General features: G+C 53.9%; 1 protein-coding gene across 3 annotated transcripts; it reads left to right on the top strand.

The window, feature by feature from the left end:
- Window positions 1-2: 2 nt before the first annotated feature.
- Window positions 3-15,070, top strand: HADHB (hydroxyacyl-CoA dehydrogenase trifunctional multienzyme complex subunit beta). Of its 3 annotated transcripts, none has more exons than XM_039568441.1 (16): window positions 3-68; window positions 1,625-1,893; window positions 2,248-2,289; window positions 3,109-3,205; window positions 4,210-4,254; window positions 5,137-5,236; window positions 6,457-6,544; window positions 7,401-7,588; window positions 9,110-9,290; window positions 10,545-10,666; window positions 12,278-12,357; window positions 12,437-12,484; window positions 12,818-12,905; window positions 12,987-13,061; window positions 13,722-13,886; window positions 14,520-15,070. In XM_039568441.1, the coding sequence occupies exons 2-16, from the start codon at window positions 1,827-1,829 to the stop codon at window positions 14,553-14,555; spliced, it is 1,422 nt and encodes a 473-aa protein (XP_039424375.1). In that variant the 5' UTR covers window positions 3-68; window positions 1,625-1,826; the 3' UTR covers window positions 14,556-15,070. The 3 variants fall into 3 exon arrangements, with proteins under 3 accessions (XP_039424375.1, XP_039424376.1, XP_039424374.1); XM_039568442.1 differs by lacking the exon at window positions 3-68 and adding an exon at window positions 73-151; XM_039568440.1 differs by lacking the exon at window positions 3-68 and adding an exon at window positions 75-162.
- The last annotated feature ends 468 nt before the right edge of the window (window positions 15,071-15,538 follow it).

Genomic DNA, 15,538 nt, shown 5'->3' with positions numbered 1-15,538 from the left:
AAGGTGGGGGGCCGCGGGGCCCTCGCTGAGTGGCGGCGCGGCGGCGGCAGAGCGGGGCGAGGGCCGAGGTGAGCGGCGGGAGCGGCGCAGCGCGGACCGGAGGGGACAGCGCGGACAGCGAGCTTGAGGGCTCTGTCCTGGTTGGCCGGGGGTGCGGGAAGGGTGAGAGGAGTCGGGAAGTCGGTCCCGGGGAAAGGGGTGGGGGTTAGGGGTAGGCGGCTCCGTCCGGGATGGAGCAGAGGATCGGGGGTCGGTCTTCAGTGGGCGTGGGAAGGATGAAGGGAGTCCGGGGGTCGGTCTCAGGTGGGCGGGGGAAAAGTGAGGGGAGTCGGGGGCTTCGTTCCAGACGGACGTGGGGGGCTGGGAAAGGGTGAGGAGGGAGCGGAAGGTCGGTCCCGGGTGGATGAAGGGGTCGAGAGATCGGTCCTGGGCGGACGGAGGGGTCGGGGGTCGGTCCTGGATGGACGAGGGGGTTTTGGGGGCGGCTGAGAGAAGCACGGGTGTGTTTGGGGCTGTAGCAGGTGGGCGCTGGGCGTCCCGCGGGTGGGGATGACGGTGCTGCGGTGTGTGAAAGCGTCAGGGGTGTGTGGAGAGAGGAGGGGAGTAGAGGCTGTTCATGGAATTGTGGATTATCCTGAGCTGGAAGGGATCCATGAGGATCGCGGAGTCCAGCTCGGCTGTGGAATCCAGGCGGATCCTGCCGCCTCTGGAAGGAGCTTTGCCCTGGTGACTTGTGCGGGCAGGGCTGAGCCCTTGGGGTGCCAGGGGAGCACTGGCTGCCGAAAATGAGGGGGTTGGGCACGTTTTGGGGGGCAGGAACAGGGGTGCATCGGGAGGAGATGGCTGTGCAGCGTGGGAGGGAGGAGGAGCTTATACCTGGGAGAAACTTCTGTCAGCCGGGCAGGGAAAATTCAGGGAAAAGCCTCAATCAGGTGTGGGGAGGGAGCTCGGCACAGGTGGAGGAAGAGCAGGATGCCTTGGAAAGGTCTGTTTTCAGGAGTTTTGTTGGCAGGAGGAGCCTGGGTCTGGTTTTTGGGCTGGGAAGGGAGGAATGCTGCGCGTTCCAGGTGTGGAGCTGCGGCTGTGAGGTGTCAAAGGGGGTGACTGGCAGCTTGTGCTGACTTTTGTGGGGCTGCACAGGGCTGGGTTTGGGTCTGTGGGTGTTCCTGCGCCCCTCCATGGAAAAACTTTGTGTTTGGGGGAGAAAGTGCTGGGATTTGAACCCCCAAAGTGTGACAGAGGGAGATGAATGTTAGCATGGATCAGCCAAAGACCTGGAGCTGTGAGGACCATCCTGAGCCCTGGGCGATAAAATCTATAGATGAGGATTTTTTTATAGGGAAACCCGATTTTGGAATGAGCTTTGGGAAATCTGCAGAGGCATTTTGGGGGATGGAGGACATGAAGGTGCTCTGTTTGCCGTGGGGATGCACAGCAGGAGTTCCTCAGGCTGGCACCGGGGGTTAACAAGGGGCAGGGGTGGGAAGGGGTGCCAAGGACACTGCGTCAGGAGATGCTGCTGGCAGCAAGGCTGCCTGGGCACTGGGACAATTTTCCGGTGGGAAGTGGTGGAGCAGTTCCTGGGAGGGAGTTGAGAAGCTCACTGGGCAGTATTTATTCACAGGCACGTTTGCAGCCCCTGTCACAAGCCAGGCTCCTCCTGGTCAGATTCCGCTCACGGAGCGTGGTGGGAAGTGATTCCCTGCTGCCCTTGGAGTGTCTGCTCCTCACCTTTTGGCTCCGTGTGAGGCAGGCAGGTCACTTCCCTTGGGACTGTTCCGGATAGAGCAGCTTGGACTGACATCAGCCCTTCCCCAGATTCCAAAATGAGTTCCATGCTGAGCTCTGCCCTGCGGAACCTCCCCGTGTCCTCAGCCTGGGCTGCCGGGGGCCGTGAGTATCTTTCACTTTCGTGGGTGGGTCATAAACGTCTGGTTGAGGTGTTGGGTTTGGAACCCGTGCTGGGATCTGAATGTGCCCTGTTCTCACCATTAAAAGACTGACGATATTTTATTCTTAATCCCTAATTACATTGTTGCCTTTTTTGTCCCTTCCCACATCAGATGGGGAGGAGTCTTGAGTTAACAACAGAAACTGCGTCGAGTTTCTGAGCAGAGTAAACCCCCCAACACCCCACAGGTGTTCAGGTGTCTTACAGAGACATTATTTGCCTTTTTAACCCTTCTTACAGAGAGCAGAACTGTTTCTGACTTTTTTTCTGGCATTTTTCCCTTCCTTGTTTTCCAGTTGCTCGATCACTCAGCTGCTCCTCGCAGTTCCAAGCTGCAGGTAAGGGGGAAACACCAGGAATTTCAGTGGGTCTGTGCTAGACATGGCTGTTTTGGAAGCTGCCTCCCTTTGCCAGAGTCTTTTTCCACTTAAATCTTGGAAATGGTGCAGAGTGCCTTAGTTCAGGTGTTCCTGATCAGCTGCAAACTAGGAAAACTTCAGGCAAAGCAGTGTTTGCAGCAGAGTCCTCTCATCCTTTGACTGCCCTGGCTCCCAGCAGCCATTCCCAGTTTTTAGTCATCGTCCACAGTGAGTGGTTGGGGTGATCCACACTCTGGGGTTCACTGTGGGGGTTGCTCAGGTGACTCAGGCTTTGGGATTTTGGGAACAGGCCTGGACAGCAGCTCCTCATCATCCCCTGGGCTTCGTGAGGAGCCTGAAGGAATCCCCAGACAGTGCTGGAGTTTCATCCTGGCACTGGTCTGTCGAGCAGTGCTGGATCGTGACATCTCTTGCCTTAAACCTCTCTCACTGGGGAGAAAATTTCTTCCCATTAGGGAGAAATTCTTGGCTGTGAGGGTGGTGAGGCACAGGCCCCATCCCTGGAAGTGTTCCAGGCCCGGTTGGATTGAGCTTGGAGCAACCTGGGATAGTGGGAGGTGTTCCTGCCCATGGCAGGGGGAGGGACTGGATGAGCTTTAAGGGGCCTTCCCACCCAAACTATTCCATGATTCCAATATTCCAGCTCAGGTGTCCTACCTTCCCTGCCTTTCACATATGCACCAAAAGAGAACAATTTTCCTTGTTTTCTAGAAGATTTTTGCAGGATCTATACTAAAATTGCTGATGTTCTTGTCACCATCACTTCTCCCTTCACAGTCCAGCCCAAGACTAAGAAGACCTTGGGCAAAACTGGGGTGAAGAATGTTGTGGTGGTGGAGGGTGTCCGTATTCCCTTTCTGCAGTCTGGCACCTCGTGAGTATCAAAGAGGAGTAAAATACAGAAAACACCTCCTGACTTGGTTGATACTCGGCTCTTTCTGTGAAAAATCTCACTTATTCATTTCAGGGGAGCTATTCCTGGGCCTAAAGGCTCTGGAGGGGCAGTGAGTTAGGCTGCTGCAGTTATTCCAGCTTATCTAGTGCAAAAATGTGGTTTGAAGAAGGTTGTCCATGTGTATGGATTCTGGGAAGAGTAAGGGATTGTGGAGGAAGCTGTTGGTGAATCTATAGCAGATGAAGCACCAAGTTTCACAAAACTGGCGGGACAGGGGCCAAAGATCTGCTGCAGGCTCTTCCTCCTGGATTGTTGGGCCACCAAATCCACAGTTGGACTAGGACCACACCTGCCCCTTAGGATGGAGAAGGGATTTCTTTATCTGATCACTGCTGCTTTTCTGTGGGTTTAGTGCAGTGATTGGAGCCCCTCTGTTCTGCAGCCAGGCTGGGAGAGCTGGGGGTGCTCACCTGGAGAAGGATCCAGGGAGAGCTCAGAGCCCCTTGCAGGGCCTGAAGGGGCTCCAGGAGAGCTGGAGAGGGACTGGGGACAAGGGCTGGAGGGACAGGACACAGGGAATGGCTTCCCAGTGCCAGAGGGCAGGGCTGGATGGGATATTGGGAAGGAATTGTTCCCTGGGAGGGTGGGCAGGCCCTGGCCCAGGGTGCCCAGAGCAGCTGGGGCTGCCCCTGGATCCCTGGCAGTGCCCAAGGCCAGGCTGGACATTGGGGCTGGGAGCAGCCTGGGACAGTGGGAGGTGTCCCTGCCCATGGCAGTGGGTGGCACTGGATGAGATTTAGCGTCTCTTCCAACCCAAACCAACCTGTGATTCCTTGAAATGTTTCCTCAGAAGTGCAGTGGAGCATTTCTGGTCCATCCCCAGTTCTTGCTGCTGCTCTGTGCTCACAGCAGAGTTCTGTACTGAGTATTCTGTACTGGTTCCTCACACCTCTGAGTTTCTTCCTCTCCTGTTCACCTTCCAGGTATGCTGATCTGATGCCACATGACTTAGCCAGAGCAGCACTGCAGTAAGTAAATGGAACACTGAAAGGGCTTCGAATTCTTGTTAAACTGCTGAGGCTTCAGGGTTGCAAAGCCAAGGCTCTGAACAGCTCAGGTGCTTTATTTTTCCTGGCCTCCCTCCACAGCAGTGGGGTTTGTGTTGTTGTTGGGGTTTTCAACAGGTTTGTGTTGGTGTAAAGCGATGGTGGTGGTGACAAATTTTAGTGAATTTGATTCCCAGCTCTAGTTTTCCAAACACAGAGATCAGAGCTGCTGTTGAGGTGTGCTTACAGCTGGTGGGAAAAACAGCCTGGGCAGCACAGAGGAAACCGTGTGACAACAAGGATATTGAGCAAATTCTGTCACCCTGCCTGTCCCTTCTGTTCTGAAGGCCATTAGCAGTGGGTTTGTTTTGTTGGGAGGCAGAGCAAAGTGCTGTGGAGAAGAGAGAAGGCTTGGAGAAGCCTGGAGATGGCTGCCCCTGTATCCCTGGCAGTGCCCAAGGCCAGGATGGATGGGGCTTGGAACACCCTGGGATAGTGGAAGTGTCCCTGCCCATGGCAGGGGTGGAACTGGATGGGCTTTGAGGTCCCTTCCCACCCAAACTGTTCTGGGATTTGATGATTCTGTGAACCGTTTTGTGGAAGGAGGGGTGTGGGGGTTATAAAGTAGTTGCTTTAATGAAGTTCTGTAATAATTTGTAGTGAAATTATCACCATGATTGTTTGCAGCCCATAATCAGCTGCACTTCCCACACGCCCACATGCACATGAGATTTCTTCTGAGCTGGGGGCAGAAGCTGTGGCTCTGTTGTTGCCTTGTTCTCCAGCCAAGCTGGTAGGAAGAGGATGTTGGAGAGGTTGTTGCTTACGTGATGCAAATTGCCTTTGTTCTGATCCTCTCCTCAGGGGCCTGCTGACCCGGACCAGTGTCCCACGGGATGCTGTTGATTACATCGTTTATGGCACAGTGATCCAGGAGGTGAAAACCAGTAATGTTGCCAGAGAGGTGGGTGCTGTGCAGCATTTCCCTGGGAGTCTGATTTCTGCAACTCTGAAGATGACAAATACTTGCTGAAAATGAATTCCCAGTATTGTTGTTTGTTTAAATATGATTTGAGAGTATGAAGTAGTTGTGTAGTATTGTCTGTTAAATGAGTGCCTGGGACTATAAGGAAAATGGTTTTGGGATTCTCTGCCTCCTGTTGAAATCCGCCCTAGATTTTATTTTGCGTCATTTTTTATCAGATTTTCATATTTCAGTGCTGTGAAGCTTCTGCTTGACTCTTCCCTGCAAGGGAAGGTTTTGTTAAGGTTTGCTGATCCCTCAGCTCCTAAATACCAGTTGGACTTGAACGCTGCCTTGCCCAATGTCCTGGGGAGGAGCAGAGTGTGCTGTGAGGGTTTGCTTTGTTGTGGTATTTATTTGTTTATTTGAGTTGGCTGGTCAGACACGGCTTTCGCAGGATTTGCAGCGGAGCAGCTTTGCTGCCCTTTGTTCCAGCAGCCAGAAAACACAATTCCTGTATTATCCCCAGAGCAGCTGATCCTCTGGAGTCACGTGGCAGGCAGCCTGATCTTTGCTAACCTGGAGCCTCTGCTGTGCTCTGCAACTGGATAAATCCATGATGTAACCTGGGCTCCCTGGCACTGGGGAGGTGCCTCAGCCTCGTGAAGGCAAGGCCTGGCTTTGGTCACCTGCCAGTCAGATGGGGCTGCAGGGTAATTTTAACTTGGGAACAGCTGCTGAACTTTCAACTAGTTGGCCCCATCCCATGTAGGGAAGGTCTCTGGGAGCTGCTCTGGGCTGCTCAGATGTGTCACTGCTCTGCAGTTTGCCTTTCTCTGTGAAGCCACAGAGCCTTGTGCCGAGCAGTCTGAATCACCCCATTCACGTGTTGCCTTTGCCAGTAAGGTGAAGCAAAGATGATGTCAAGTAGTTGGAGGCTCTTTTGATGAGTTTTTTTAAATGTGAGGGGTGTGATTAGTTTGTCTCTTTATTAAGAAATGTGGAGGGGCAGTGGCTGGTCTCAATGTGGCTGAGAGCCTCGGCAGCGGCCTCAGCTCCTGCCCCAGAGTCTGGGGAGGGGAAGAGCTGCTGCCATAATTAACTGGATGAGAACTCCCTGTTGGTGTCTTCAGCTCCACCTGGCAAGGTGTGCTGGGCAGGGGCAGCTCTGGCCTGGGAGCAGAAGCTGTGGGTTTAACAGCCCCTCTCTGTTGTTGCAGGCTGCCTTGGGAGCGGGGTTCTCCGACAAAACTCCGGCCCACACCGTCACCATGGCCTGTATTTCCTCCAACCAGGCCATGACCACAGGTATGTGGGCTGGAAGAACAAGCTGGGGGGTTGAGAAGGAGCTTGGAAATTCTTTTACAGCCTTTATTCAAGTTGCACTGCTTGTGAATGCAAAAACCAACTGAAGAAATGCTGGAATGGAAGGAAAAATGGAATTGTTTAGCCTGGAGCAAAGGAGGCTCCGGGGGGACCTTGTGGCTCTGCACAAGTCCCTGACAGGAGGGGGCAGCCGGGGGGGGTCGGGCTCTGCTGGCAGGGAACAGGGACAGGAGGAGAGGGAATGGCCTCAGGCTGGGCCAGGGCAGGCTCAGGGTGGACAGCAGCAGGAATTTCCCCATGGAAAGGGTGCTCAGGCCTTGGCAGGGGCTGCCCAGGGAGGTTTGGAGTGCCCATCCCTGGAGGTGTCCCAGGAAGGGCTGGAGGTGGCACTCAGTGCTCTGGGCTGGGGACAAGGTGGGGATTGGGCACAGGTTGGACTCGATGGGCTGGGAGGGCTTTTCCAACCTCAGGGATTCTGTGGAAGTTTTTTAACCAACGAAATAGAACATGAACTGAGTGTCTGCTGTAGGCCTGCAGCAGCATCTCTGCCCAGTGTCCCTGTTTGTTTGGGACGTAAAGACTGACCATGGTGACCAAAAGACTTTTATCTTTGCCTGAGCCTAAACAGGGCTAAAAAATGGAGACCCGGCCCAAACTGCTGGGCCTGTCCTTCCCTCCCTGCTCTGTGTGACAAGGACGAGCACGAGCCGAGCGACAGAGGATGGTGTTGTGGAACCTGGCTAAGGCCGGGGCTGGAGGAGGAACTGGAGTGCAGGAGTACCCAGGGCTCTGTCGGGGTGAGCTCTGGCAGCGTTCCTGGGAATGCCTCTCGTTGCAGGCGTGGGGATGATCGCGGCCGGCCAGTGCGACGTGGTGGTGGCCGGCGGCGTGGAGCTCATGTCCGACGTCCCCATCCGCCACAGCAGGAAGATGAGGAAGACGATGCTGACTCTGAACCGAGCCAAGACCCTGGGCCAGAAGCTCTCCCTCATTTCCAAAATTCGCCCTGACTACTTTACTCCCGAGGTATTTTGGTTTGTCAGGCATTTAGATGTTTAGGAACCTGGTGTAGAAGGTGTGAACAGGTCGTTTTTTTGACCTCGATAGAGAGGATTGAAGATGGGTGGGGTGGCTTCTGGGGTTCGCCATGATCGATCTCTGTCCTCTGCTTTGGGTTAAAACATTGATTAATGCATCTCACAGCATTTGGGACTCTGCTTTTGCTTCCCACACGTTCATCTTCAGTAAACCCAACTTGCTGCAAAACCTCCTTCTGCAACTCCTGGACAAAGCGTGCTGCAGATGACAGAAATAGAAGCTTTTTCCCCATAAATATAAAGGTTATTCTGAAGTGTCAGAGGAATTCTAGGGTCAGAGGAATTTTACTAGATAGTAGGCTTTGCCCCCTTAGTATTAGACAGGAATATGAATATAATTCAATATATGAATATAATTGTTGTTTGATTAATGCATCTTAAATATGCCTTTTGATTCCTGTTCCTGGCCAAATCCTGCCAGGGGCTGGATGTGTTCAGCTCCCCTGAAGAGCATCCACAGGGCCATGTCAGGAGCAGAGTGAGCCACTGCTCTGTCCTGGGGGCCGTAGGGGGGTGAATTGCAACGTGGTGAGGATGCAAAGGAGTAGCACTTCCCTCCTTCCCACCCCAAGCTCTTCACAAGGAAACTGCATCCATGTCATTCCCTGTAGTGCGAGTGCAGCGAGGCCTGGGTTCAGTATGGCAGAGCTGAGACCCCAAATCCACATAAGATATGAAAATCTCAGGATTAAATGCACCCAGGGATTTCCTGTGTGCTGCTGGAAGAACAAAAACGAAGCCAGAATCACCTCTGGGCTCTGCTTTTGGATAAGGGGGTGTCTGACAGGGAGTTTTGAGGTCCCAGGATGTGTTGTTCCAGCTGAACCCAAAAGGCCTGGTCACCTTTTATTACCGCAGGCCTGGTTCCTACGGTATATCACCGTGTCCCGCAGCCATAGGGAGGAGGAGAGAAGATCCAGCAGGCAGGAATTGTGCAGCAAGATTGATTTATTTAATTCTTTTACAAACCTTTTATAGACTTTTTTCTTCATAGTCTAATTGGACAAAGGACCAGCCACCCCTTGGGGTGATTGGCCAAAATCCTAAAACATCCATTATCAAAATATTTTTCTACTATACCATAAACAAGAGTTTCCAAGGTTGCAGGTGGCTTGATTGTTTACATTCCCTACTACCTCTTCTGTGAGAGAGAAAAGTTTCTCACGGACTTAGAAAAAATAACAAGAAAATCCTCACTAACAGCATTTTTGTACCTACAACCTTTTGTCATGGATTCCCAGCAGCCTGGACCTCATTTTCCCCAAAGTCTTGGAAAGAGATGGTTCCCCTGACACATTGGACTCAGTCTGTTCTGGTCTGGTTGCCGTGTGTTAATTGGGTAGCTCTGAATTAACGAAGGGAAGAGCCTCCCTCTGACCGTGGGGCTCATCTCTGTGTGCTCCCAGGAGGGCTTTTTTCACCTGTGCTGACTTTCCCTCCCTGGTGGCAGCTCCCAGCCGTGGCAGAGTTCTCCACCAGCGAGACCATGGGTCACTCTGCCGACCGCCTGGCCGCCGCCTTCGGCATCTCCCGCCTGGAGCAGGACGAGTACGCCCTGCGCTCCCACACGCTGGCCAAGAAAGCCCAGGAGGAGGGGCTGCTGCAGGACGTGGTGCCCTTCAAAGTGCCAGGTGACAGTGCCCGTGTGCCACGGCCAGCACTCCCTGCTGGGGGCAGCTCCAGGGAGTTCTGTGGGTCTGGGTGGGTTCTGTTTGTCCCTGGAGAACTGCTGGAGCAGGGATGTGTTTGTAAACGGGTTATCTGAGAGTGAAACACGGAATCGTGGAGTGGTTTGGGTGGGAAGGGATGTTAAAGATCACCCAGTTCCAGCCCTGACACCTTCTGCTGTCCCAGGGTGCTCCAAGCCCCATCCAGCCTGGCCTGGGACACTTCCAGGGATTCAGGGGCAGCCACAGCTTCTCTGGGAATTCCATCCCAGCCCCTCCCCACCCTCACAACGAAGAGTTCCTTCCCAGTATCCCATCTAACCCTGCCCTCTGTCAAATCTTTACATACCTAAATTTTTTCTTGCCCACCCCACATCTGTGCTAATGAGGTGACAGAGCAGGGAAAATCAGGACAGTTGGACCTGGAATCCCACTGCCCTTCCAGCCAGGCAAGAGCAACCACCTTTATACCCCAGAATATCAACAACAAACACAAGCCCAATAAAATCCCAGTCTGATAGTGCAGGTGCTGGGTGGGAGGAGCTGCAATGTGGCAGGTTCCAGTTCACAAGGCCTCACATTCCTCACTGGGAGGTGAAACAGTTTGGGGACAACCTTTAAGCTGCCCCTCCCATGGCCTGTCCTGGTGTCCCCCTCACTCCCAGGAGCCGGTGGAGACACTTTGCTGTTCATTTGGGAACTCTGACTGGGATCCTGGAGAAATTTGCCTTGTAGATGCACAGTTCCACGTGGTCTTTATTATACAATTGGTACTTTTTCTTAACGGGCTTATTTAGCAATTGGAATAATTGCAGATGGATGTATTTGGGTTTTCCCAGTGCTCTTTATTCCTCAAACTCAGCACATAAATGTAAACTGATTTAAGCCCAGTTCTCCATTTAGGCTTTTTAACCTAAATTTAAATTCTTTTCTCAACCGGGTTTCCCATGTGGTAATTTTTCCTTACACTAAACAGATGGCAGCACTTTGTTTTTGCTGTCTTCTGAGGAAAAGTGAGGTAGCTTCCATTTTTAAGTGCTATTTTTAGCCATGTTAAATATCCTGATGCCACAAACAAATTTTCCTTTTTCCCCTCCTCATGCTTGTCCTGAACCCCACAATTTTCTGATTTTTTTTTTTCCCCCCTGGATTCCTGATGATGAAGTTCTTGTGTGTTGCTGATGTTTGTAGTTGGATTGTACTTTTTTCCTTCACCAGGCAAAGACACAGTCACCAAGGATAACGGGATCCGGCCGTCCTCCATGGAGCAGATGGGAAAGCTGAAGCCGGCGTTTGTCAAGCCCTACGGAACAGTCACAGCAGCCAACTCCTCCTTCCTGGTAATTCCTGTTCCCAGCACTGTCCACTTGACCCTCTGCCTCCCCTAGCTGGGATAATGTGGGAAGGAGCTTTTTAATGTCAACTGTTTCCAGATTTTCCAGGTGTAACCTGGAACTGAGTGAATCTGGTGAATTTGGATTGTTTCATTTTAAAATCCATAACAAAACCCCTGAAGTTTTGGGATGTCTTACCTGTTTGCTTCTCTGTAGCTGCTTCCTGAGGGTCAATCCTTCCAAGGCCCACGTAGGGACTCTGTCCCAGGATGGGATTGGTGACGTTGTACCACTGAAGTCAGTAGGTTTAGTCTGAACTTCACAGAATCATGGAATGGTTTGGGTTGGAAGTGACCTTAAATCTCATCCAGTGCCACCCCTGCCATGGGCAGAGACACCTCCCACTGTCCCAGGGTGCTCCAAGCCCCAGTGTCCAACCTGGCCTTGGGCACTGCCAGGGATCCAGGGGCAGCCACAGCTCCGGAGGGACAGGACACAGGGAATGGCTTCCCAGTGCCAGAGGGCAGGGCTGGATGGGATATTGGGAAGGAATTGTTCCCTGGGAGGGTGGGCAGGCCCTGGCACAGGGTGCCCAGAGCAGCTGGGGCTGCCCCTGGATCCCTGGCAGTGCCCAAGGCCAGGCTGGACATTGGGGCTTGTGATGCCTGGAAATAGAACACAAACTTTTCCAGACAACGTTAGAATGACAGTATAAAAGCAAACCTTTCCTTGAAAGCCTTCAGGTACAGAATATGGTGAAAACCCACAGCCTGAATTAGATTTGTACCATTTAATATGAGATGGGGCAATTAGAATATCCAGCCAATGTTGTCCAAATAGAGGAGTTGGTTAAATAATTCCCCCCTGGGTTCTGCCCCATGGGGGCTCCCCTCCCCATCTCCTACCCTACCTTTATCATGTCTATGATTACATGGTGCAAAATAAAAAGTCCTTGGAGAAGTAAGAGGCAAGACTAAACAATATTTTAGGAATGCATCAATAAATGTTTGTTCACTGTGGGAAAGAAAGCTGGAAAAGTACTGGAAGTTATACCAGGGCATTTAACAGTCTACAGAGCTCCAAATACATGAAGAATACATAAAAGCTAAAAACTGTAGGCTTGGAGCAACCTGGGGAAGTGGGAGATGTCCCTGCCCATGGCAGGAAGGTGGAACTGGGTGAAATTTAAGGTCACTTCCAACCCCAACCATTCCATGATTTGATGTGCCAAACCCACAGTGCTCATTCTTGTCACATGGTGAACCTGTGGCTTGTGTTGTCCTGGAATTATTCTCAGTTTTGGGATGGAACTGGGAGGACAGCTGAGTGTTTGGGATGAGCAACTTGTCCCAGGCCTAGCAGTGCTTTCAGGCCCCTCAGTCCTGGGGGGCATTGTGCCTGTGGGCTGTAAGGAGGCGCTTCAGCAGCGTGTGCTGGCACCATTAGTGATCCCCCATCCATCCACTCACTCCAGCAGCCTTTGGCCCCCATCGCAGTGGGGTGTCCTGGAGGCTCTGGTGATGTTCAGGTCCTCTCTCTCTGAGGGCTGTGGGGCTCGTTGTGTGCAGGGGCTGCAGGTCCTTCACCCCTGACCCGGCTTCTCCCTGCCCATTCCAGACCGACGGAGCGTCGGCCATCCTGATCATGTCTGAGGAGAAGGCCCTGGCCATGGGATACAAACCAAAGGCCTACCTAAGGTAGGGAGGGCTGGTCCAGTGGCCTCTGCTCCCACTTCCTTCTCCTCTCCCTGGCACTGACAGCCCTTTTCCTGCACAGGGATTTCGTGTACGTGTCCCAGGATCCGAAGGACCAGCTGCTCCTGGGGTAGGTGGAGATGGAGAGCGTCCCCCCACAGCCCCTGCTCCCACAACAGCCCTCTCTTGCCATGGTGTGTTTTTGGGAAGTGTCTCAGGAGATGTTGCATCTCCTCAGGCCTTCACGAGTGTGAGCAGGAGGGGAGGTGGGAGAGCAGCAGTGGCAGGAACAGCCCGGGATCGCTGGGGCACCTCAGCAGGAGTTCTGGGGGCTGTGCTTCCCATGGAGAGGGATGGGCAGAGCTGGGCCACGAGCCCAGAGAGAAGGATGTGACTCTGGAAAAAGGGGGATGATGCTGACAGGAAACACTGATGCAAGACTTGTGTGTCCTCCCTCCTTCAGCCCCACCTACGCCACTCCCAAAGTGCTGGAGAAGGCCGGGCTCACCCTGAGTGACATCGACGTGTTCGAGTTCCACGAGGCTTTTGCTGTAAGTGCTCTAAATCTGGGATGCCTCCCTGTAGCCACCTGCTTTGGGTTCTTATCAATGTCACCCTCCCCTCCCTTGCAGGGGCAGATCCTGGCTAACCTGAAAGCCATGGATTCGGATTGGTTTGCACAGAACTACATGGGCAGGAAGTCAAAGGTAAGGCGCAGTCAGGACATTTTCCTCCTTGTCCTGTCCCTCCATGCCTTGTCCCCAGTCCCTCTCCAGCTCTCCTGGAGCCCCTTCAGGCCCTGCAAGGAGCTCTGAGCTCTCCCTGGATCCTTCTCTTCTCCAGGTGAGCACCCCCAGCTCTCCCAGCCTGGCTCCAGAGCAGAGGGGCTCCAGCCCTGGAGCAGCTCCGGGGCCTCCTCTGGACCCACTTTTCTCTGCAGTTCAGTTTAACCTTGGGGTTACTGGGCTCCCTCCTGGCAGCTGCCTGTACTGATGCTGCACAGCCAGGCTCTGGCTCTGTCCTGTGAGGAGCAGTGATGCTCCTTGAGCTTGGGTTAGCAAATCCCAATTTAGGCAGTTTCTTTGGGAAACGAAATTTTTTTGGGATGCTATTCCCGTTGTTGGTAGGAGGTGGAGATCCAGAGCCACAATCCTTGGAGAGGAGGGAATTAAGAACAGTGTGAGGGGCTCAGTCCTTGCTCAGTGCAGGGCTTCCCTGAGGGGCTGCAGGCAAAGCAGGAACACCTTTGGGGTGCATTTATCCCCTGATCAGCCTCATGTGCCATCCTGAACTGCTGTAGGCTTGGTGTTGGGATGAGCTAGTGATGGCCAGGTGATGATGGGATGTGTCTCTCTGTGTCCCTGCAGGTTGGAGCCCCTCCCCTGGACAAGTTCAACACCTGGGGGGGTTCCCTGTCCCTGGGACACCCCTTTGGGGCCACCGGCTGCCGCCTGGTCATCACTGCTGCCCACAGGTTGAAGAAGGAGGGGGGACAGTACGGCCTGGTCGCTGCCTGTGCTGCAGGAGGGCAGGTAATGGTGCTGTGCTCCAGCGTGTTCCCTTGGGAGAGGGCAGGAATGGCAGGTCTGATTCTGCTGGGACTCTGGAGTCCTGTCTGGTTACACCAGCTCTGGGTGCTGGGTGTTCAGAGCTCCCTCAGGCAACCTCTGGCTGCCCCCCATCGCCACTCAGTCCTGTCCCTGTTCCCTGGGAGCAGAGCCTGACCCCTGCCCTGGCTGCCCCCTCCTGTCAGGGACTTGTGCAGAGCCACAAGGTCCCCCCGGAGCCTCCTTTGCTCCAGCCTGAGCCCCTTTCCCAGCTCCCTCAGCCGCTCCTGCTGCTCCAGCCCCTTCCCAGCTCCGTTCCCTTCCTGGACACGCTCCAGCCCCTCAGGGTCTCTCCTGTCAGGAGGGGCCCAGAGCTGCCCCCAGCACTGGAGGTGCCCCAGCAGTGCCAGCACAGGGGACGGGCACTGCCCTGGCCCTGCTGCCAGCCCAGAGCTGGCACAGCCCAGGGGCCAGTGGCCTCTTGCCCCCCTGGGCACCCCTGGGCTCGTGTCCAGCTGCTGTGGCTCACGTTTTTCATGCCCTGATCCGTGGCTGTAATAATGATTCTTGTCTCTGTTCATGAGCCATTTCTGTGATGTTTTCTCTCTCTGTCCCCAGGGACACGCGATGATCGTGGAGCTTTACCCCCAGTAACGGCACTGGGAGCCTTGTCCCTCCATCCTGTGCCTGGCAATGCCATTTCAATGCACTAATAAATCCTGCACCCAATCCTTCTTGGAGAGGGGATCCGTGGCCTTTATCAATCCCTTGTAGCTACTCAGCCAGTAATTTTTATCTAATGAGCACGCTCTATTCCACGTCCAGGAGAGGAACAGTTAACGTGGCTCTGAGTCTCTGCAGGCTCCTTGTACCCTGTCTGATCCCTCTGGTAACTCTCCAGGATTTCTCCCTCTGGGGAACAAAAACTATTTCAAAGCCCTGTATGGACAATGAAGTTTGGAGATCAGGAGAATGTGAAGCAGTGGAGGTGGGTGGGCTGAGAGGGGAGGTAATGCTGTGGGGAGGAGCAGCAGGTTCAGTCCCAGGGGCTGAGCTGGGCTCTGAGGGGGCAGTTTGCTCCATGCTGTCCAAATGCTGTTGGAATGAGCAAATTGCATCTGGCAAATGAATGTCGCTGATGGAAGCGCAATAAATCAGGACAAAACCCACTCATGGCTGTTTTCTTTCCCTCCCTTCAGCTGAAATGCTTTCGGGACTGTTCCTGTGGTGTCTGTGGTGGGGGGCTGTGAGCTGACTCCAGGTGTTGGCTCTCTGAAATCATGGAATCACAACTGGTGTGGGTGGGCAGGGGCTTTTTAAAGGTCACTTAATCCACCCCTGCCATGGCAGGGACACCTTCCACTGTCCCAGGCTGCTCCCAGCCCCAATGTCCAGCCTGGCCTTGGGCACTGCCAGGGATCCAGGGGCAGCCCCAGCTGCTCTGGGCACCCTGGGCCAGGGCCTGCCCACCCTGCCAGGGAACAATTCCTTCCCAATATCCCATCCAGCCCTGCCCTCTGGCAGTGGGAAGCCATTCCCTGTGTCCTGTCCCTCCATGCCTTGTCCCCAGTCCCTCTCCAGCTCTCCTGGAGCCCCTTTAGGCCCTGCAAGGGGCTCTGAGGTGGTGATAAGCTGCA

Source organism: Corvus cornix, chromosome 3, assembly GCF_000738735.6.
Source record: "Corvus cornix cornix isolate S_Up_H32 chromosome 3, ASM73873v5, whole genome shotgun sequence".
In the NCBI taxonomy this organism is placed as follows: Eukaryota; Metazoa; Chordata; class Aves; order Passeriformes; family Corvidae; genus Corvus; species Corvus cornix.
This window is presented reverse-complemented; position numbering and strand designations above follow the sequence as displayed.